This window comes from Nicotiana attenuata, unplaced genomic scaffold (assembly GCF_001879085.1).
Source record: "Nicotiana attenuata strain UT unplaced genomic scaffold, NIATTr2, whole genome shotgun sequence".
Classification (NCBI taxonomy): Eukaryota; Viridiplantae; Streptophyta; class Magnoliopsida; order Solanales; family Solanaceae; genus Nicotiana; species Nicotiana attenuata.
Window position 1 is genome coordinate 7,350 of NW_017676292.1, and position 24,611 is coordinate 31,960.

General features: G+C 33.9%; 2 protein-coding genes across 2 annotated transcripts; both read left to right on the forward strand.

The window, feature by feature from the left end:
- Positions 1–14,442: 14,442 nt before the first annotated feature.
- Positions 14,443–15,581, forward strand: LOC109220914 (protein TIFY 10A-like). Its single transcript, XM_019385384.1, has 2 exons — positions 14,443–14,757; positions 14,846–15,581. The coding sequence occupies exons 1-2, from the start codon at positions 14,607–14,609 to the stop codon at positions 15,310–15,312; spliced, it is 618 nt and encodes a 205-aa protein (XP_019240929.1). The 5' UTR covers positions 14,443–14,606; the 3' UTR covers positions 15,313–15,581.
- A 5,750-nt stretch (positions 15,582–21,331) lies between these two features.
- Positions 21,332–24,596, forward strand: LOC109220912. Its single transcript, XM_019385382.1, has 3 exons — positions 21,332–22,807; positions 22,913–23,059; positions 24,531–24,596. The coding sequence occupies exons 1-3, from the start codon at positions 21,332–21,334 to the stop codon at positions 24,594–24,596; spliced, it is 1,689 nt and encodes a 562-aa protein (XP_019240927.1).
- The last annotated feature ends 15 nt before the right edge of the window (positions 24,597–24,611 follow it).

Below are 24,611 nucleotides of genomic sequence, written 5' to 3' on the forward strand. Positions count from 1 at the left end.
AAGTGGTATGCACACAAAGAATCATCACAACAACCTATAAACATAGTTTCTACCCGAACCTGACAAAGATATATAAAAATCCCTCCCCCAGCTTTTACTAATAACCCCATATCTGTTTTTACAAGGATTATTACATTATTACAGACCAATATGAATGAATTACACAAAGCTATTCATTACACTATAGGGAGCCTTAGCAGGCCCAACATCAACCTGGAAGCCAGGCCTTCAAGCAAGCAAGTCTGATGTACACAGGTAGTCCATCCATAATACACAAATGGGCTTCTGATGTGTCAAAGTTCCCAAGGGCCTCAGGGACCCCGGGCAATGCTCACACCAGAACCTTTCAAAGGAAACAGTTTTGTAACAGGTTGGAAGACCAACACCAATGGTCAGAGTTCAGAGGAATCTCATGGACCCTATGCAGTGCTCACACTGGGGTGGTAGGACCCTAGATAACGAAAGAGTAGAAGTTTAAAAATAATGTATAAAGGGCAGGGGATAGTTTTAGAAAAGCAGTTTGATTTTTGGGGGGCAAACAGGTTCAAAAGACTACAAATATAACAGAAACCTCATTTAGCATATTGGTTCAGGCATAGATACCAGTAATTAAACAATCACAACAAGAGTAGGGACACTTGAATTATAGACAGAACTGCCCACACCTATTTGCAGTACCCAAATTGAATCAAACAAAGCCCCACATTATTGAAGGTTACTTAGCTTACTAATTATTACTAGCTGGAATTGTATAGAAATGTATTAAGCAGAGAAACATGCTGAAATTACTATGAACAGAGCAAGATAACAAGAACAGAACATGAACTATATGTTCAGCAGAAGCATGTTGGAATTTGAAGCACTTAACCACACAGACATACAGAACAAAGAGATATAGTAAACAGAACATGTCGAGGTTCAAAATAAGCTAGTCATGCAAGTCACATGGAATAAGAATCACATCATAGTAGTTGAGAAAGAGATGATCAGGAAACAAATAGTAAGACAGAAGCATGTTGATGTCTATAGTAGACTGACCACATAGCATATAGAATAGAACATGATAACAGAAATTTAGGCACATCAGTTAAGGAGATAGCAAACAGGAAGGTTAAGGCAATAGGAATCCAAAAGTCTAGACTTGGCTTTCAGCCGGCTAGACAATGCAGCAAATCAGAGTGATAGAAAGAACTCAAGTTGTGTGAGTGTAAGTGTGTAAGTGTAGGTTTGAGCTTGTGTGTTTTAGCGTGTGCTCATAAGAATAGGTGTCTTAAAATCAGAATGGTGAAAGGATTATATTGCATACAGTAGAGTAAACAAGTAAGGTAGGAAAATTAAGGGCACACAAATAAGGTATGCAAAATCAATTAACCAGTTAATTAGGGCTAAACATCAATCAATTAAGAGGACAGAATACTAAAAATGTCACTTAAATTAAGGAGAATCTCATACAAAGTCAATTAGCAGACAAAATTGAGGTTTAATAAGGTAAGCAATAAGTCCAGAGACCATTTATAGGTCAGTCAATCAAAAGCCCGAAAATCAGGCTAGTAATATAATTAAGGAAAGTAGTACCAATTATGAACCACATATAAGGAAAGAATAAGTAAGAATCTTTCGAAGAGATATCAGTTTTGAAAAGGAGTACAATTTCAAACCCTAATTAAGCAAGTAAACCAATTAATCAGTTTATTTGACAGACCAAAAATAAACGGGCAAACATTAGAGCAAACAGTAGAATAATTAGAAACCCTAGGGTATAAAGACATAGGGATGAAAATTAGTCGAAAGTAAAGGAAGAAAATCGGAGTTAAGAACTTAAACATTTTAAAACGTTTTGCAGAAACTTAAAAAGATGAAACCCTACTTTTTAGGGAAAAACGAAAAATCGGTTAATAAACAATAAGAAAAACAGCAGAATCTTAAAGGAAAAGTAACAAACAAACTCAAACCGCTTCAGATCTAAAGAGATCTGAATGGTTTAGCCAGAAATAGTTAGGTTATGTAAAAAAATAAACAGAGGCGAGAAAAATCTGGTTTGAACCAGCGATTTGAAGCCATAAACACGAAGATATCAGTACTCACAAACATAGGAATGAACACAGACGGATTCATCGAGAAAATGAGGGATTTGAACCAAGTCTGTGTCGAATCTCTTTGAGATTCCGTCAAATAACATGGAAGTCGAACAACCAGTAGAGATAGGAGGCCGGATAAGGCCTAGAATCGAAGAAGAAACCCATGGATCGAAGGGATTCTGGTGACGGCGGGCTAGGGTTAGGAGGAGGGTGAGAGAGAAGAGAGGAGGAGAGGGTTTTAGGAGCGGCGGATTTGGTAAAATGATTAGGGTTTGGGGGTTGTTGGTTAATTAAAAATGGTAAGAATATCCTGGACCGTTGATCTCTAGAGATCAACGGCCAAGATCGAATTTGGGGGTTGGGCGGGTTATAAAAATTGGGTTATGGGTATTGGGTTATGGGTTAATGGGTTAATTTAATTGGGCTGGGGTGGTAATTTGGGTCAGGTCCTAAAGAAATCAAATTAAAAGAGGCTATTGTTAAATACCCAATTAATTTGATAAAATAATTTAGGAAAATAGCTAATAAATGATAAAAATGATATTTCTGCATAAAAATGATTCAAAATAATTACTTAATATTATAAAAATATAAAAGGTCATTTTCTTGTAGAAATAAATTAATTATGCACATGGGTTATTATTGCAAAGTTATTGCAATTATAGCCTAAAGATGTAAATAGGGTTATGCATAAGATAATTATAAATATAAACTATAAAATTAAGCAATAAAATTATCATAAAATCATTTATGATGCAATTAGTAATTATTTATATAATAAAAATAACAGGGATAAATTAATTAAAAATCCTTTAAAAATGTAGAAATTATGAAAAAATATTAATCGATGCTCATGCATTATTTTGAAAGTGTATGCATTTAAAAATATATGAGAAAAAAATTGGGTATCAACACAAGGTATAAGCAAAAGCTATTGATTTTCGCTTAAAGTTTTTTATCCGCCTTTATGGTTTAATGGTTGTTTAATAAAATGAAGGTTGATTTGGAAGAAAATCATTAAAATAAAGTTAAATCACTATTAAGATAAAAGAATCTTTATAATATCAATAACAACCCAGTGTATCACACTTTACCTCTACCTTGTGAAGGTAGAGACATTATGTCTAATAGATCATCGGCTCAAGAGAAGAATCTTATACTGTCATTGCATATAATTTAAATAATTTTTAAGTCAACTGTACATATATTGCATTAACGATGGGCCCGTTTGGCCATAAGAATTTTTTTTACTTTTTTCCAAAAAAATTTATTTTTTTCGGAATCATTGTTTGTTCATGAAAATTTTGAATTTCAATTGGAATTGAATTTCGGAATTTGTCGGAAATTTGAAAAACTCCAAAAAACTATTTTTCAAAATTTTCTTCAAATCACTCGCAAAATTTCAAAGGCAGCTCAAATTATATTCATGTCCAAACACAATTATAACTTTCAAATATCAGTTTTTCTTAAAAAGAAATTTTCACTTTTTTCTAGAATTTTACCATTCTTATGTCCAAACGCCCACTATATATGACTCGTAGTAAATTGGAAGGAAGAAAGTAGTAATATACTCACTCTGTTTACTTTTACTTGTCCAATATTCTAAAAATAAATTTTCATTTATACTTGTTGTTTTTAGCATATCAAGAGAAGATAATTTACTGTTATATCCATAGTATTTATTACTCATTTCAAATTATTATTTTAAATTTATTTAAAATATTCATCGATTAATATGAATATTATAGTAATTATGCACTTTATTTATTATTTTTTAAAAATATGCAAAATTTATAGTGGATAAGTAAAAATGGATCGAATGAGAAATTACTTTGCATTTGAATGATAAGTAGTTTGTCATCACTTTTCCTTTTCCCTAGATCTTTTCTCCCTCCAAACAATTTTTAAGAAATCTTAAAAATTCCGTGAGGTGATAAAGATCCAACACAAAGATGACGTGGTGGATTAAAGCATTAGTTGGTCCATCAACTTGCTGCCTCAAATATCCAAAGCCCGTCCCATCTCATACTCCCTCCGTTTCATATTAGATAAGATAATTTGATTCGGTACGGAGTTTAAGAAAAAAAAAGATTTTTGAAACTTGTGGTCTTAAAAGATTAAGGGATAAAAGGTTTATGAAGTCATGACATTTGTGTGGCTATAAAAACTTCTCATTAAGGGTAAATGGGTAAAATAAAAAGTTTAAAGTTGAATTATTTTCAAATTTAAAAATATATTATTTATTTTAGAACAGACTAAAAAGGAAAGTACTTCATCTAATATGAAACGGAGGGAGTATTACATAAACCTACTATACTAAGCAAATAGACAATTATAGATCTAAACAGGCCAAAAATAATACTCCCTCCGATCTAAAATAAGTGATTTTTTTGGATGTTTTCACACATATTAAGAAATTCATCTTTTAGCATTAATTAGCAATAGAATTGATTATATTAACCTTTAGTATCTCACATAAACACTCCTTGATACATATTCCAACACTATTTACTCCAAGAATAATGTAGGAAAAAAGTAATTAATTCATTTTTGAAATCTGGAAAAATCACTTATTTTGGACCACAAGAAAAACGCAAAAAAATCAGTTATTTTGGACCGGAGGGAGTAAATCACATGTGGGAAAAGCGTCACTGTCACGAGTAATCAATTGCCCAACAAACACTCTAAGATGATGCCACGTGTAGGAGGATTAGCATGTGCAAAATTAACTTTAATTCAAGTCGGCATTGGATTCACGCGGATTCAGCGTTTACTCTTTTGTTTCTTATTGGCAGACGCAACGTGAACTTGCCGTTTCCTGCTTTTCATTTTTTATTTTTTTATTTTCGTAAAGTTTCAATTTAAGATATTTCATTAATAATGAACGAGTTCTTACCATTTCAACGTAAAGTCATAAACGGTTAAAACTTATGGTATACTAATTTTTAACTTTATCAAATTAAATTGACCTATTCTTCATATATGTCGAAAGTAACTTAATAATAAACTATATCACTCTTCATTTCTTTTAATGTATGTGAATTATTACAGTTATAATTGAACAGATCTCACTCGAAAGTTGTTTTGATTTCTCTTTATATTCACGTTCTTAAAAGAGAGTGTATTACGCTCTTTGCTATATCAGCATCCAGGATAGTTGATGATAATAAATACTTAAGTCTAATAGGTAATTAAGAAAACACAAAGTTTATGTGTGTACGAAATAAAACGTGTTAAGTTTACGAAGTTTTAATTAATCTACCTAATATAAATATTTTTACAAGCATCTATTAAGAAATCGTGGGCAAAATGATGATAATATGATAAAAGCAAGAGTGATGACTCACGAAAGAGAGCTTCTGTGGTGACCCACTTTTGGTCTTACTGTTTACCAGCAAAACGGGCTGTATTATAACGCCGTTTGTTTCTATGCCGTTTCTTCGAGGTCTCTTCTTCCTTGTCTAATTTATAATGTTCCTCTTTGTGAGAGGTTTGGTTAGACATAAAATTTGAAAAAAAAATTATAATTTAAAATTTATGGTAATAAATTGTCTCATTAAAAACAAATAAGAAATTTAAAATATAATTTTTTAATATAAATAAATATTCTTCTTTTTTAATATAAATTAAAAAGTAATAAGTATCATATAAATTGGGACGAAAAAATTACAGAAGTTGATGTGATGATTGTTATTAGGCCTAATCCAAGTTCCTAAATTTTTAATACTTCAACATCAACTTTGATAGGATATATGTATCCATGTTATGTTTTGATGATATAACAAACTTAATGTTAAGAATCAGATAAGGAACCGGTTAAACATCCTCCAGTACTTAAGATCAACAAGTCTTCAGTCGGGGACGTGGTTCAACTCTTCAGAGTCAAAGGAACAACAGCGGAAATAGATGGCCACCAGTTCCCTTGGTGACTGTACAAGTCAACTCCCACAGTTGTAAAGTTGCTGCCTACACGCGCAACAATGCTAAAACAGTGCAGCAGTCAACTTTATGGGGAATGCCCTTTACCTAACTTGCTTGCATCATTCAAGTGATGTCACAAATGAGTTATTAACATCAAGCAAAGGTAAAACAAAATACTTGCACATTCAAGAATCTATCAAGCATTCTCTCAAGTCTGTGTCAATCTTGCAAGTGATTCTCAAGGGCATCAAGAACAAAGAACAACATCACGAAGGATCAGTTTCCTGTATTGAGTCATTACATGTCCTTAGCTGTGTTGCACCTTTGTTAAAGCACTTAACTTGTAATTCCTACTTAGCTTAGTTAGAAGCATTGTGTAGGAAACTCTTGTAAATCATAAATCTTTGTGTTTGTGTCTTGGCTAGAGTTAGTCGGGTTGTAAAGCTTTGTAATAGAGTTATTACAGAGTGGCTTGTAATAGAGTTGTTACAAGTTAGTGACATATTGTTGGGTTTTGGATGTGTTTAATTAATATATTAAATACTTAAAAGAGGGTGAATGGGAAATGGAGGGAAATAAAATTTTTGAGTGAAATTTTAAGTTCCCCCCCTTGGCAAATGGGCATTGTCCCATATTGGAAGAGGAAGAGGTTTTTTATGGGTATATAAGCAATTGCTCTTCTTCTAGCTCTTAAAGAGTTGAGAAGAAGGCAAGCCTCGCGCCGTCGTCGTCGTCGCTCGCTCGGCTCGGCTTCGGCTTCGGCTTCGGCTTCGGCTTCGGCTTCGGCTTCGGCTTCGGATTCGGATTCGGATTCGGATTCGGATTCGGATTCGGATTTGGTCAAATGATCGATTGATTGATTAACTTTTTGGATCAAATTTATTTGTTAATAGTAAAATATTAACAGAAATGTTATTAAATATTTGTTTTAATAACAAAATATTAATATTAAATATTAATATTAAATCCAATCCGTTTTTCTGTTTTGGTAACAGAAAAGTAACTACCCTCTTCAATTTTCCCTCTTTATTTTCCCTCTTTATTATTGAGTAAATGGCCATTTATGTAATGGCATTTATGCTGTGGGCGTTTTGCATAAACAGCCATTCTGAAGAGTTGCACCTCTTCAGATTTCAGCCTAACTTTGGCTATAAATACAACACTATTCTGCTCAGAATTTCACTACGATTTTCTGAGTTTCTTCTCCTTCTTCTGCATACTTTTAGCATCAAACAAAGCAAAAAGTAAGTGTGATTTGCTACCGAACTTTGTGTTCGCTGAAACACTGGGGTTTGAAGTACCACTACACCAGTGTGTAATTCGTTCTATCCTGGGAGGAAATAATCCATAACCTTGGGTACTAGGAGGGGATTAAATTCCTTAAGGAAACACTGTGAATTCAGTGGGCTCGAATTGGTTTTATGTCATTTCTGTTTATGTTCATTTCTGTTTATACTCATTTATATTTCCAGAATTATTTTACAAATACAGTCTACTAACAAGCTTAAGGAATTTAATTTGATTTCTGTATTTGTACTTACTGTTTCTGGAAGAGTAAAACCTTTGTGGTTTTGTACTCTATTAAAATCTACGTGATTTTAACGTTTGTGTCATTCTTTTACAGAAATGACTAATGAAAATGAGAACCAAGCTGTTCCAATGGTGACTGCCAATGCCTCAACAAGTCGAACGACACCGGCAGCATTGGCACCGGCGGAGAAACCCGGAAAATTTTCCGGGATTGATTTCAAGCGCTGGCAGCAAAAGATGTTCTTCTATTTGACTACTCTAAGTCTCCAGAAGTTCATCAAGGAAGATGTTCCTGTGCTGTCCGACGAAACTCCAGAAACTGAACGCTTTCTCGTGATTGAGGCGTGGAAGCATTCAGATTTTTTGTGCAAGAATTATATTCTAAGCGGGCTGGAGGATGCTTTGTATAACGTCTACAGTGGCGTGGAAACGTCAAAGGAACTGTGGACTGCGCTTGAAAAGAAATACAAAACCGAAGATGCCGGGTTGAAAAAGTTTGTTGCTGCAAAGTTTTTGGACTACAAAATGGTAGATAGCAAGTCTGTTATTACCCAAGTCCAGGAATTGCAAGTGATTATTCACGATCTCCTTGCTGAAGGTATAACTCAAATTAATATTGATGTTGAAAGTAGTAATCTTGGTATTTTTACTAATAGAAATTTCATTGAAGGTCTTGTTATCAATGAAGCATTTCAAGTAGCAGCGATGATTGAGAAGTTGCCTCCTTTGTGGAAGGACTTCAAAAACTACTTGAAACACAAACGCAAGGAGATGTCCCTTGAAGATCTCATTGTTCGGTTGAGAATCGAAGAGGACAACAAAGCTGCTGAAAAGAGAGGCCGTGGAAACTCAACAATAATGGGAGCAAATATTGTTGAAGAGAATAAAAAGAGGAAGAAGGCTTCTGGACCGAAATACAACCCAAGCAAGAAGCGGTTCAGTGGAAACTGCTACAACTGTGGAAAAACTGGACACAAATCTACGGAGTGTCGTGCTCCAAAGAAAGACAAGAAGAAGGGTCAAGCAAACATGGTTGAAAAGCGTGATGATGTTGATGATTTATGTGCCATGCTTTCCGAATGCAACTTGGTGGGCAATCCTAAAGAGTGGTGGATTGATTCTGGAGCCACTCGCCATGTTTGTGCTGTTAGAGAAGCTTTTGCTTCTTATGCTCCTGTTGGACCCGATGAGACGATTTCTATGGGAAATGCTTCAAAGGCGAAGATTGAAGGATGTGGGAAGATATTTCTCAAAATGACTTCCGGCAAAGTGGTGACTTTGAACAACGTCCTTCATGTTCCCGAGATTAGGAAGAATTTAGTCTCTACTGGACTTCTTGTTAAGAATGGTTTTAAATGTGTTTTTGTTTCCGATAAGGTTGTAATAAGTAAGAATGAAATGTTTGTAGGAAAAGGTTACCTCACTGAGGGCCTTTTCAAGCTGAATGTAATGGTTGTTGAAAATAATAATAAAATTTCAGCTTCGTCTTACTTACTTGAGTCAAATGAATTATGGCATATACGTTTGGGTCATGTCAATTATAAAACCTTACGGAAAATGATTAATTTGGAAGTATTGCCCAAGTTTGAATGTGACAAATCAAAATGTCAAGTATGTGTGGAATCTAAGTATGTTAAACATCCTTATAAGTCGGTTGAAAGGAATTCAAATCCTTTAGACTTAATTCACACAGATATTTGTGACATGAAGTCAATACCATCTCGCGGTGGAAAAAAGTATTTCATAACTTTTATTGACGATAGTACTCGATATTGCTATGTTTACTTACTTAATAGTAAAGATGAAGCAATAGACGCATTCAAGCAATACAAAAATGAAGTTGAAACGCAACTTAATAAGAAAATCAAAATGATAAGAAGTGATAGGGGTGGTGAATATGAATCTCCTTTTGAACAAATATGTTTAGAATATGGAATTATTCATCAAACAACGGCCCCTTACACGCCCCAATCCAATGGGATTGCAGAAAGAAAGAATCGTTCATTAAAGGAGATGATGAACGCATTATTGATAAGTTCTGGTTTGCCACAGAACTTGTGGGGGGAAGCCATTCTTACGGCTAGCCGAATACTAAATCGAGTACCCCATAGCAAAACACAATCTATTCCATATGAAAAATGGAAAGGAAGGAAGCCCAACTTGAATTATTTTAAAGTGTGGGGGTGTTTGGCAAAAGTGCAAGTTCCTAAACCCAAAAGGGTAAAAATAGGACCGAAAACCGTTGATTGTGTTTTCATAGGATATGCGACTAATAGTAAAGCATATCGATTTCTGGTTCATAAATCAGAAAATTCCGACATTCATAATAATACGGTTATAGAATCAGATAATGCTGAGTTCTTTGAAAATATATATCCGTATAAACAGGAATGCGAGTCGATTGGTGAAGGATCTAAACGACCCCGGGAAGAAACAAAAGAAAGTACACTTAACCAGCAGGATCCAAGACGTAGTAAACGTCAAAGAAGCTATGTCTTCTTCGGAATCATTGTTATGGAAAGAGGCGGTCAATAGTGAAATAGAATCCATACTGAACAACCATACATGGGAATTGGTTGATCTTCCTCCTGGAAATAAACCGTTGGGTTCTAAATGGATCTTTAAGAGGAAAATGAAAGATGATGGCACTATTGACAAGTATAAGGCAAGACTTGTGGTCAAAGGGTATAGACAACGAGAAGGTCTTGACTATTTTGATACATACTCTCCAGTTACAAGAATTACATCCATACGAACGTTAGTAGCGTTAGCTGCAGTTTATGGTCTTGAAATTCATCAAATGGATGTTAAGACGGCCTTCTTAAATGGAGAGTTGGAGGAAGAAATTTACATGGAACAACCTGAAGGGTTTGTGGTTCCAGGTAAAGAAAAGAAGGTCTGTAGACTTGTTAAGTCCCTTTACGGATTAAAACAAGCACCCAAACAATGGCATGCTAAATTTGACCAAACAATGTTGTCAAATGGATTTAAGATAAATGAATGTGATAAATGTGTGTACATTAAAAATGTTCCAAATCACATAGTCATTGTTTGCTTATATGTGGATGATATGCTCATAATGAGTAATGACATTGCCAACATAAATGCTACTAAGCGTATGCTAACTAGCAAGTTTGATATGAAAGACTTGGGAGTTGCTGATTTAATTCTGGGAATTAAGATCCATAAGACTTCTCAAGGTCTAGCATTGTCACAATCTCATTATATTAAGACAGTACTTGAAAAATTCAAGCACTTGGGCTTTAAAGTTGCAAAGACTCCAATTGATGTGAATCTTGCATTAGCAAAGAACAAAGGCCAGAGCATATCACAATTGGATTATGCTCGTGTGTTGGGTTGCTTAATGTACATCATGAATTGTACACGACCAGATATAGCTTGTGCTATAAGTAAATTGAGTCGATATACGAGCAATCCAGGCCAATCTCATTGGATGGCCATGAAACGAGTTTTGGGGTATTTAGTACATACCCAGGACTTTGCTTTGCACTACAATAAATATCCTGCGGTCATTGAGGGATACTGTGATGCAAATTGGATCACCGGATCAACTGATTCCAAGTCCACAAGTGGATATGTATTCACTATTGGTGGAGGAGCGGTATCTTGGAAGTCATCCAAACAAACTTGTATTGCCCGCTCTACAATGGAGGCTGAGTTCATAGCCTTGGATAAAGCCGGTGAAGAAGCTGAATGGCTCCGGAATTTCTTGGAAGATATTCCATTTTGGCCCAAACCGTTGGCACCAATATGCATACATTGTGATAGTCAAGCGGCAATTGGAAGGGCTGGGAGCGTTATGTATAACGGTAAGTCTCGCCATATACGACGAAGACATAAAACCGTTAGACAATTACTCTCTAGAGGAATTATCACGATTGACTATGTAAAGTCAAGTGATAATGTGTCGGATCCACTTACAAAAGGCCTAACTAGAGAGGTAGTTGAGAAGTCATCAAAGGGAATGGGACTGTGGCCGAGAACAAGTCATAGTGGCGGTAACTCTACCTAGAAGACTGGAGATCCCAAGATCTAGGTTCAAGGAGATCAAACAAAGTCATTTATGACGGTTCAACATTGTCAACTAAACTTTTGGTCCATTCTCGTGATGAGACAATGTTCAGTACCAAGGATAAAGCATTAAGGCTTTTTAATGATTTCTAAATTTGATACAGGGTATATCAAATAGTGTATCTACGGGATGACACGTTTAGGAATCACCTATGTAAGTGTGAAGTGTTAGCCGCTTCAAGGAGAACACAGCAAGGCCAGTTCTCTACGCACTTATGAAACCAGGCGGTGTTCATGGCTGAAACGAACACAACAATGAGAACCAAAGACGGTTAAGGGTTGGTTGTGTGACTTGTGGTTGTCTAGGTATACACTAAAGTTCGACGGTTCAAAGATATCAAATCTACCGATTGATCGAGTATATCCGACATAAGTTCACTACGGAAAGTTCAAAGGGAAACCTACTTATCCAGATGCAATTAATCCTTACTTGTGAATCACACAGTTTTTCATGCATACTTCCGTGATATGGCCATTCCCCATTCATGCGGGGGATTGTTGGGTTTTTAAGGTATTTAATTAATATATTAAATACTTAAAAGAAGGTGAATGGGAAATGGAGGGAAATGAAATTTTTGAGTGAAATTTTAAGTTCCCCCTCCCTTGGCAAATGGGCATTGTCCCATATTGGAAGAGGAAGAGGTTTTTTATGGGTATATAAGCAATTGCTCTTCTTCTAGCTCTTAAAGAGTTGAGAAGAAGGCAAGCCTCGCGCCGTCGTCGTCGTCGCTCGCTCGGCTCGGCTTCGGCTTCGGCTACGGCTACGGCTACGGATTCGGATTCGGATTCGGATTCGGATTTGGATTTGGTCAAATGATCGATTGATTGATTAACTTTTTGGACCAAATTTATTTGTTAATAGTAAAATATTAACAGAAATGTTATTAAATATTTGTTTTAATAACAAAATATTAATATTAAATATTAATATTAAATCCAATCCGTTTTTCTGTTTTGGTAACAGAAAAGTAACTACCCTCTTAAATTTTCCCTCTTTATTTTCCCTCTTTATTATTGAGTAAATGGCCATTTATGTAATGGCATTTATGCTGTGGGCGTTTTGCATAAACAACCATTCTGAAGAGTTGCACCTCTTCAGATTTCAGCCTAACTTTGGCTATAAATACAACACTATTCTGCTCAGAATTTCACTACGATTTTCTGAGTTTCTTCTCCTTCTTCTGCATACTTTTAGCATCAAACAAAGCAAAAAGTAAGTGTGATTTGCTACCGAACTTTGTGTTCGCTGAAACACTGGGGTTTGAAGTACCACTACACCAGTGTGTAATTCGTTCTATCCTGGGAGGAAATAATCCATAACCTTGGGTACTAGGAGGGGATTAAATTCCTTAAGGAAACACTGTGAATTCAGTGGGCTCGAATTGGTTTTATGTCATTTCTGTTTATGTTCATTTCTGTTTATACTCATTTATATTTCCAGAATTATTTTACAAATACAGTTTATTAACACATATTAAGAGGTTAATTCCTAGGTTACAAAAAGTATGCTCAGTAGTGAAGCTGAAATCCTACAAGGGTAGGTCGTAGTTTTTAATCCCGTGAGCTGGAAGTTTTCCACGTAATACTCCACAGTATTATTTACTTACTGCAATGTGCGTGTGTTTTGTGGAAACTAATAAAGAACCTGATTCTCTATATAGTTCGATGGACCCTCAGTTTCTATCGAACTTCAAACTCACGAATTTAAAATTTCAAAATTTGAAGTTGGCCTTGCAGTCCTCACACGTATATTGAAGTTTGAAGTACCAATTTCTAAAGTTTCATACAAATATGTTCGAAACTGAGAGAAATTTATATAGCGGTGAATATAAAGGAAAATAAAGGCAAAAGAAAAAGGGTAAAAGAGGAAGAGGAAATTAACAACAAGATAAACGGGGCAAAACGGCGTAAATAAGTAGAGAACAAGGGTCAGTATTGGTGGGTTTCAAACAACAGGCAAATGCTACACCGCTTTCCTTAGCAGAAACAACACGTGTTTGACATGCGCCTTCCTTTAATTTACTTTTTTTTTGTTTAATCAATTTAATTTTGAATTCCTGTTCAAAAGAAAGTTTGTCTCTGAAACAAAACAAACTAACAAATAAATAATATATGAAAAGTTTAAAAAGAGAAAAAAAAAAAAAGAGCAAGTGGAGATTTTTTCTGTTTTCTCCATTGATGTCCGGTACTTATATTACAATAACGATGATAATAATAATAATAAAGACATTATAATCTTACAAATGAGGAAAGAGGGATGCAATCAGTGGCTGAGTCACATAGCATCAATGGGTGTTAACCGACACTCCTTTACCGAAATATTATATTATTTAGATAGTTAAAAATTACTTTTTGTATATGTATACTATATATTGAATTCCCTAAGCTTCTTCCTAATTTTACTTCTTTTAAATTTTGACACTTTTAAGTAAAAATTCTAATTCTGCTACTTGATATAAAACGACGAGTTTCTAAACGTCACCCATTATGATACTATTTTCGCCCGAGCACACTTAACTTTCGAATTCTGATGAGATCCAATGTGTTAGTACTGATATAATGATATCCGATTAAATTTATACTGAAAAATTCTATGTTGAGAGGAAAATATTTCCCCATAAAAATGACTTCATACTAAAATCTATGATAAAAATACAAGAATAAAGATAAAAAAATTTAAAAATAAAAAAATATTGAAAACTTTGTTGGTAGCAAGTGGAGAATAATTAACCTTTGGAAAGAGCAAAGAGCACGCCTTTAAATAAATAATAAAGTAGTCGTAATTAAATATATCACAACACCTCCATATATTCCTCGTGCTTAACCCATCAACTACCCGACCCTACCACGTCTTGTTCCGTGTTTGATTTAAACAGTCATATATATACATGTGCTCTTAACCCATATATTTCATTCAACTTTACTTAGCAGAAGAAGAAGAAGAATATTTAGTCTTTTTTGACAGAAAAAGCAAAATATTTACAAATGGCATCATCGGAGATTGTGGATTCCGGTAAATTTTCCGCCGGCGGCGGTCAGAAATCACATTTTTCACAGACATGTAATTTGTTGAGCCAATACTTGAAAGAGAAGAAAGGTTCCTTTGGAGATCTCAGCCTTGGTATCCACCGCGCCGGTAAGCTTTTTTCTCTAATTTTGCCTTTTGATTATAGATATTTTTGTAGTTATTTGAATGGAACTAACATATCTGCTTTTTTCAACAGGCACTACTACTATGGATTTATTCCCAATGATTGAGAAATCTGGTGAGTCAAACCCTCAGAAACCAATGAATCTGTTTCCTCAAACTGAAGCAAAATCTGAATCGGAGAAAGCACAGATGACGATATTCTACGGCGGTCAAGTTATTGTATTTAATGATTTTCCGGCAGATAAAGCTAAGGAAATCATGCTTATGGCTAGTTGTGCCAAAGGAAACAACAACAGTACTACTCAGATTCAAAAAACAGCTGAATCTGCTTTAGATTTGGTACCTCAGCCTATTATTTCTGGAGATTTACCAATTGCGAGACGAGCTTCACTTACTAGGTTTTTAGAGAAAAGAAAAGATAGGCTGATTGCTAAAGCACCGTACCAATTAAGCAACACAAATAAACAAGCAGCAGTTTCTGAAAACAAGGCGTGGCTTGGATTGGGTGCTCAATTTCCAGTGAAAGCTGAGCAATTCTAGTACTCTACTTAATTGTTTTGGTTTTTATTACTTGTTATTAGGCTAAATATATTACTACTACTACTTAATCCTTTATTTAAACAAAAAAAACTTATTAGATCTGACTACTCTGGATTCATTACTAGTATTAATAGATTTTTGTATTGAAACCAGAGATGGTTATTCAGTGCCCTTTTGTGTAGGTATTCAATTCGTCTAAGGCTTAAGTTTTTACTTCCTATTGTGTACTGCAAATGGAATCTTTATCACAAGAGCAATTTCTATGTTTATATTGTACTAGTTTTAGTGTACGTATGTTGCACGTATCTGTAGTGTCTATCAATTAAAAATACATACATTAACGTTAAAATAAAATACAATATTTGTTTAAATGATAAAAATAATTTTTTGCATAGTAATTATATTAAATACCTTTTGAATATGTACAGATAATAAATTTAGTTAAATTAGTTATATATTATTATGTAATTATACATATCTTATAATATAATTACAAATATGCTAAATTGTATCTCACCTAATATCTCTTTATGAATACAATTTGGCTTCTAGTAATTCGTCCTTATTTCTTTAAATTTGCACTTAACCAATTTAATTCGTAATACTATAATTAAATTTTATTTTATATTCTAATTTCTTGTATCGCCGATGGTCTTTTTCTGAAAAATAATTTATGTACTCTAAGATCTGTTTAAACTTGAAAAATATTTTTACCTTGATGAATTTGGAAAGGAATAAAATTTGATTATTTTTCTAGTTAGTTAATCAAATCTAGGGAAAAAAGGCCAATTCAAATACTTAATTATCTTTTAATCAATAATAGAATTAATTTATTTTTTGAGGATTTAAACTACTAATATTAGCTCATATAATAAAATAAATATTTAATTATGACCATAATTTTATCCACAAAATTCTTTTGTCAAATGATAATGAATCGGACTTTTGCACTTTATGTTTGTCATTGCGTTAGTAAATGACTTTTGTCAGTCACTTTTCTCTCTCTTTCTCTTGCTATTATGAAATATTTCATAATTATTTTTTCTACTAATGTTTTAAAATCTATACTAATATTTATATTTAAGCAACTTATTGATCGAAGAATAAAACTAATAGCCAATGGATCAATCGCATAGAATACTCATAGCATTTATAGGTTATATTTTCATTTGAATAAAGGACAAAGCAAATTACTTCCTCTATTTTTATTTTATTTTTTTACATCATAATTGTTCACCTAATATTTAGCATGATTATATAATTATTTGGGATAAAAACGTTCAATTGTTAAAATTCATATATAAGGTAAAAATATAAATATTTTGTGTTATTTAATTATAGTTTAATTTTACATTCATATAAGATAAAACTTTAATAATTTTAAAGTCCTAGATATAAGGACCTCTTACTTAATTCAAATAAGGAAAGATATAATAAGTAATAGATCTTATTTAATTTCAAACTCCTAAATATTAGCTAGAAGATAATCAAATGATTATTTTGTCTAGTGTGAACTCTATTTTAAAGGGGTAAAAAAGGCGAACGACATTTCGTTAAGGACTTTCGTGCTTTTAATATAGTATAGATTATACCATTTACTTTTTCTCTATTTCCTCCTAATGTATTATTCTTTCTTTATGGTTTTGTTGATTGGAGTTTCAATTCTATGTATCCAAAAAAATATTTACATGATCATGTTATTTTTAGGTAAATACTAGTAATATTTCTATAAGAATTAATTGATAATTTGGTAAAATGGTAACTAATCTGCTATAAGTGATAGTGTAAATTTTGTTATTTTTTTAAAGATTTATAGGTAAAACTGATAGTCTTGCAAAATGAACAGAGAGAAAATGAAAAAATATGAGCCAAATCGGCAATAGAAGTTCTTTCATGTTTTGCCTCGTCTTCTCCGCTAAATGCCCTTTACTTTTCACTACCTATCTATTTTGAGAAGAAGATATTTTTATTTTTATTTTTTAAAGATAATAACAAGCTTTATGTCGGCCAAACATAGATGTACATTTAAATCTTTATTATAAATGACGTTGATTATAATTTAAGATAACATGAAATGCGATATTTTTTAATTGTTATAATAGAAGATAGCATGAAATACGTATCCAAAAAACTTGAGCATCATAAAAAAATGTTAGTACAATTTAAAGAATGACTATTATAAAGATATTTAATTCTAATAATTACCAACAAAGGTTGTGATGGGGTGGTAAGTACTCCTTCACCCTTAACTAGAGGTTTCAGGTTCGAGCCCTTGGGTATGGAGTCGCCTTTTGTTAGGGAACGCTTTACCCCCAATGTGGGACTTTTCGGCGCGAATCTGGATGTAATCGATCTCCAGTGTGAATACTGGATACCCGGTGGGAAACCAAAAAGAAAAAAAAAAAAAAACTCTAATAATTGAAAATCTTGCAACCTTAAATCTAACCCACTAACGTAACAAATCTTCTTTAAATGGACCCATCCCTCCAACCTCTCCCAAACACGTTTTACCTTAGGAAAATTAAAGTAAAGCGATAAAGAAAACACAAAAGTAATAAACGAGAAATAGATAAAGAGTATCTTCACCGGTAGTCAGGATTTGAAAATTATGGGTTTGAAATTTCAATCATTCTAAGTCTCTGGGTTCTAAAATAATAATGGATACATATCAATAAATTTTAAAAAACAAATACAAAATTTAAATTAAAACTATTGAATTTAAATTAAAACATATCAATAAAGTATTTAACGTGCTAGCTCCGCCCCTGCCACCAATGGTGATGGTGATTCGCCTAAAGAATAATAGGGCACGCGGTTTCGAAAATTACAAAGGAAAAGGAGTCCATAAATAAATGCTGAAAAGCAAAATAAAAAAGGAAAACGTATAAACAAAGTTGTTTTCTGTAGAACTACACCAAGGTCCTTTTTCTTTCTTTCTTTCTCACTTTAGCAAAATAAAGCTAGTTCAAAATATTTATTATTTTATAAAAATAAGAAAGCATAATTATTTTTGTTAATGACCTATTCAAATTCATGATTCAATATCTACATCAAAACAATGAATGTAAAGCATATGTTTTGCATGCACTTATTTATCACTTAATCATATTGATACGGTTAAATTGCTTGATGTGATGTAAATATTAATATAGTTAAGTGTTTATCATTACTTTTTTCCATTTCACACTTAGAAATCTAAGAAGGCATATCTTTGCTTATTCATTCAAAGAAGAAATATGAATAATCTAGTAAAGAATCTTTTATTATTAATATTATCAAATTATTTTCTTAATAGGTTTGTCAAAACTTAATATATAGGAAGAATAAATTTAAGAACTTGTTAAAGGATGATCACCTCATTTTAAAGTTTAAGTTGTTAGAGCGAACATATATAGTTTTAGTTACTTTTTTTTTTATACGCCCTTCGCGTTCAGGCCTAATTCTTTTCCATGTGGCAAGCACATCAAATTTCCTTTTTGATAGGTAATTATGGAGTAGTTTACCTTAGGGTTTGACATGATTTGGTGACTTGGTTATTGTTTATGAATTTGAATATTGTTTAATTGCTTGAATTCATTAGAGGAGCTTTAATATAGTTGTGATTTTATTCTTTATAGTGTTTAATCAAAAGAGGAACATCTTATTGAATATCATTGCAGCGTATGCCTTAGTTTACTTTGGTGATTCTTTGAAGTAATCGAGAGTTTTAGAGTTACCGTTTAAATTAAGATTGAGAAATATTCGAGAAGTTTCTCTTAGATCAGTCCTACCAATATATTCTTGCAAGTTTCACCGCACCTCACATTAGTTAATTTGAAAGATTTAGATTTAATCGATAGAGGAATCTGAATCGGAAGTATAAACTAATCACCTATTGAATTCCTGAGAATCAATAGAACCTCAAGAGTGAAATATAACAGTATCATATCTAGAATAACAATCTTGCACCTATCATGTCAAAACCCTTATTTCTCCCATTGATAAGAAACTAACTTTGTTAATCTCTAATTCTTTGCAGGCAAATGTCAATTGCTTTACTTTAGTTGTTAATCGTAGATCGTAATCATTCCAAATCAATTTGATCATCCTGAATAGCAGTTAAATCAGAAATAACTAGAGCATTATTTAAATCAAATCCCTGTGCAGACGATAATTTAATTATACTATCTTTGACTAGTGAGTTTCAATTTCCTGTTGTGTTTTGCGCTCGTCAACAGGTAAGGTGAGACTCGAACCTAAAATCTCTGTTCATTCTGACACTACACTAAATATATAATCATCTTATTTAAAAATTTAAACGGAAAATTGATACTCCAAACTTTAGGTCGGCGTGGACATGCATCTTTGCCTAGAAATAATAGTAAGCATTAATGTAGATCTAGTCATCTAGAAATAAAGTTTGAAAATACAGCCAGAGAAGACTTTATAATTGTCACGTTGTTCACACTTCCACCAAAAAGTCTTCTACCACTAAACAAAAAGAGTTGGTAATTACAAGAAGACACAAGAAAAAGGCATGTTTTTTTTTTTATATAAGAGGTAATAATGTATTGGTGGGGGAGTTTTGACCATTTCTTAATACTACTTTTAATTTTAGTGGGATCACATGGTATGTTATGAAGATAGTGGTTGGGAGAAAAAAGAAGAAAAATATTAGTGGTTAAATCAATAAGGTCTCGTGTTTAATTTCCAGCGAAGACAAGAAATAATAGGTGATTCTTCACATGTGTTCAAACCTTAATGAATAAAGTTATTTGTTATGCTGGTGAAAGATAACAGATATCTCGTGAAATTAGTCGTGATATACACAAGCAGAACCAAACAACAAAATTATTATATATATATATATATATATATATATATATATATATATATATATATATATATATATAAAAGGTGCATTGGTTAGGCATCAAGTTTTTATCATTAGAGCCATTTTTAATTGTTTGTTGACCCATTCTTTTATCTCTTTATCTATTTTGTTGTTTTATTTGTCTTTATCTTTTCCATGCCTCACCCATGTGACCACACATCGTTGTGTATGTATTCACGTGGAGTGGGGTTGCCTTTCGATTGAAAGCATCTTACTCTTTGTAACGTACGTACACGTATGTATAAGCTTGAGTTTATTATATACACTTAACACTACTTTTACAACTTAATCAATTATAATAAGTTATACTTTATTTACTAAGTTATTATAGTAATTTTGATACAAAAAATCAACTATTGTTATAAGTAAACTCAATTTTGATACGGAGAAGGGTCAAAAATGTTCCTGAACTATTGAAAAAGGTCTAAAAATACCCTCCATCCACCTAATGGGCTAAAAATACCTCTTCATCTACTTTTTTGATTCACTTATGCCCTTTAACCGTTAGGTCAATGCTGATTTAAAAAATAACTATTTAAATTTCATGTGGCAACTTCTTATTGGTCGAATTAAAACATCTAACCTATTAGAATGACCCACCCATATCTACCCATTTTTCGGACTAACCCGCCCCAAATACTAATCTGACCCGGATAAAAAGTTCAAATAAAAATATGTTGAGCTATGTATTTATGTGTTGTAATTAGTTAGTATACAGTGGTTGGTGAGTCCCCACTTGGCTTAGCTGTCACTTAGCTACAATGTGATTGGTTGTTAGTTGTTAGTCATAAAAATGTATATACATTAGGCTTGTATATTGTATTGACACATTATTCATTTTCACATAATACAAAAAATGTTTTCTCTCAGTTTCTTTCTCTCTAGATGAAGCTTCTAGATTTTTCCCCATTGGAGCTCTAGCTCGAGCTCGATCTCCGGCTGCATTTGTAGCTCAACATGGTATCAGAGCCTAGCATCTCTCTCTTCTATCTTCTCGTCATCTCCAGTAAGATCAATTAAGCCCTTTTCCCCCATTTTTCATTCGTTGAGTTTTTGCCCTAGAAAATCGTTTATCTTCAATTGTCCGATCTATCATCTCTTTCTTCGATTTTTTGATTCAATCCTCATCGAATCAAGTCCTATCCCATGGCTATCACTGATTCGAGTACTGAATCCAATGGTTCCCCATCGGTCCTCGAGGTCGAGTCTGGTGTCGATGCTAGTAGTCCTCTCTACATGCATCCTTCAGATAATCCCGGCGCGATGTTAGTTCCAGTTCCTTTCGGTGGTTTAGGTTACAGATCGTGGAGAAGGAGTGTTATGCGAGCCCTATCTGTCAAAAACAAATTAGGTTTTATCAATGGCGAATGCAAGCGACCAGATCCACTGAAAGAGCCTTTGAAATTTCGATTGTGGGAACGATGTGACGATATGGTTACATCATGGATCCTCAATTCTCTTGCCAAGGACATTGCTGACAGTGTTGAATATGCAAATGATGCAGTCGAGTTGTGGAAAGAGTTGGAGGATCGCTACGATTTGACCAACGGAACCAAACTATATCAAATTCAGAAGGAAATTAATGACCTTTCTCAAGGAGCTTTGGACATCACAGGCTATTACACTAAAATGAAGAAGTTGTGGGAGGAACTGAGTACACTAAGTGCCAAAACACAGTGTACCTGTCAATGCACGTGTGGTGCTAAGGAAAATATGCATAAAGCTGAACAAGACAGACGTTTGATTCAGTTTTTGATGGGCCTGAATGAAGTATACACAACTGTGCGAGGCAGCATTCTTATGCTAAACCCCTTGCCTTCTATGGCACAAGCATTCTCCCTACTAGTTCAAGAAGAGAAGCAGAGGGAAGTTAAGCCAAGCAATTATGTGATGATAGACTCTTCGTCTTTAAATGTTAATGTTCCAAGGAGTAATATCAGAAATGGCCAACAATATGCAGATTCTACCTCGTTCAATGTTGATACATCGAGGAACAACAACTTTAGAACCAACTATTCTCCCAACAATTACTCTCCCAATGTCACCAGACCACGTCCCTTTTGTGACTATTGTAAGCGCCCAGGCCATACTAAAGAAAAGTGTTATAAGCTACATGGATACCCCCAGGGGTTGAACTCAAATCCAAATCCCAAATTTAACAGAGGAAAGAGAACTGTGGCCAATGTACATGGTGCACTTGAAGACAACTCTGGTAAACAAGAAGAAGTGGAATCTCTGGAAGGCAAATGTAACTCCAGTGTCAATTTGACCAAAGAACAATATGGGCAACTGGTTTCCCTGCTGCAGCATTTTCATTCTGGAAATAACAAAGAGACCTCCAGCATCTCTAATGGAGCTGTGAATTTTGCAGGTACGATGGCTTGCTCTGCTTCTGTTCTCTCCATTGATTATAGCTTATTATCATGTAAATGTTTTACATCAAGTAGTGATATATGGATCCTAGACTCAGGAGCTTCCAACCACATGACTTTCAGTAAGTCCCTCTTGTCTGACACTATAATTTTACCATATCCCTTGCTAATTAACCTACCAAATGGTTATCGAGTAAAAGTGACTAAAATTGGGACTGTTACACTTGCACCTGAGATCATCTTGCACAAAGTTTTTTATGTTCCTTCTTTCAAATACAATTTGATTTCTATTCATTGTCTAACTTCCCAACTCAAAAGTTTAGTGGCTTTCTCTGATTCTTTATGTCTTCTACAGGCCCCTTCAATGAAGAGGCCTCTGGAGATTGGTAAGGTCGAGGATGGACTATACCTTCTTTGCTCAAGCTGCTTGAGGCATTCTTGTTCTGTTGCATCCACTGCCAATTGTTCATTCCCACTTCATGCTTTACCTGCTTCACATGATGTAAATAGGTCACATTCTTCTTATCATTCACCTGTAAATGTACCCACATGCAATAAAAATCAGAGTTCAGTCTTACATTCTTCCATGTCTAATAATATTGATGCAGATTTATTGTGGCACAATAGGCTGGGCCATGTACCTTTTGTTAAAATGAGGAGTATTTCTTCAATACCAATTCAGTTCTCACCTAAGCAACCATTCCTCTGTCCTATATGCCCCATGGCAAGGCAGACTAGATTACCTTTCCCTCAAAGAACCAGTATCACCACCAAAGCCTTTGACCTTCTTCATATGGACCTATGGGGACCTTACCAACTGACAACTCAAAATATATTTTAAATACTTCCTCACATATGTATGATGATTATAGCAGGTCCACTTGGAACCTTATCTCTAAGTTGTAAAAGCAATGCTTTACAAACATAAAAGCCTTTTGTTGTCTCTCATTTAAACTCAATTTCAAACCAAAATGAAGTGCGTAAGGTCATGATAATGGCCTAATGAGTTCCACTAAGTAATGAGCACGCTCAATTTTTCCAATCCAAAGGGTACTAATACAGCAGAAAACATGTCCTTACACATGCCCCAACAAAATGGTGTGGTAGAAAGAAAGCATAAATGACTCTTCTGAGACTGCTAGAGCCCTCTTATTTCAGTCCAAGCTCCCTTTCCAATACGGGGTGAATGTTCTAACTGCCACTTGTATCATCAATAGACTTCCCACAACTATCTTAAAAATAAATGTCCTTCATGAAATTGCTGTTTCACAAAAATCTACTACTCCACTTTAGGAGTTTTGGATGCTTATGTTTCCCTAACTACTCCCCATTCCTCATTAGGGAAAATTTGAACCAAGAACACCCCCATGTATTTGTAGGATACCCTATGAGACAAAAGGTTACAAGGTTCTCAGCTCAACTACCAAGCAAATCCACATTTCAGAAAATGTAATTTTTCATGAGAATATTTTTCCCTTTAATACCTTGCCTAACTAATCTGATTTTTTTCTGTTCCTAATTCTGCCCGCTTTCATTGATGAATTGCCCTATCTTTTAAATCAACACCTCCTAATGTTTTTGCATGATGGTCAAAGGTCCTGCAAGTGTTACTCTGATACTTTGTCAATAGTAGTTCTCCAATCTCTATATCAACCAATCATCCTTCTCTGCAAGTCTTCACTATTTCTCAACATCCTTCTCATCAACATCCTGTTATACTGATTTAGGCATTAGGAAATCAACTAGACAACATAGCTTACCTACCCATTTGAAAGACTACATTTTGCTCTATTCCCAATATTTAAAACCTCTCTAACTCTCACACTGGCTGATACTAGCACTGGCACCTTCTCTTCTTTGATGCGCTGTTTACATGTAATCATTAGGTTCTCTTATTCTTTTGATCATTGATAGTCAACTACTATAGCAAAAATGTTAGTACTGATAATGAGTCTATCTTCATTATGAAAGAGGCAGCCTTAAATCCAGCTGGCAGGCTAGCCATGACCCTTGAATTTGATGGCCCTATAGCTGCCTAATAATACTTGAATTTG

Bases quoted from the DNA above. Each gene is read 5' to 3' on its own strand.
- LOC109220912 (XM_019385382.1), top strand. From the start codon at position 21,332: ATGGCTATCACTGATTCGAGTACTGAATCCAATGGTTCCCCATCGGTC. The intron at 22,808-22,912 runs GTTTTTTATGTT...TGTCTTCTACAG, and splicing joins CTGAGATCATCTTGCACAAA to GCCCCTTCAATGAAGAGGCC. The intron at 23,060-24,530 runs GTAAATAGGTCA...ATTATGAAAGAG, and splicing joins CTTTACCTGCTTCACATGAT to GCAGCCTTAAATCCAGCTGG.
- LOC109220914 (XM_019385384.1), top strand. From the start codon at position 14,607: ATGGCATCATCGGAGATTGTGGATTCCGGTAAATTTTCCGCCGGCGGC. The intron at 14,758-14,845 runs GTAAGCTTTTTT...TTTTTTCAACAG, and splicing joins CCTTGGTATCCACCGCGCCG to GCACTACTACTATGGATTTA.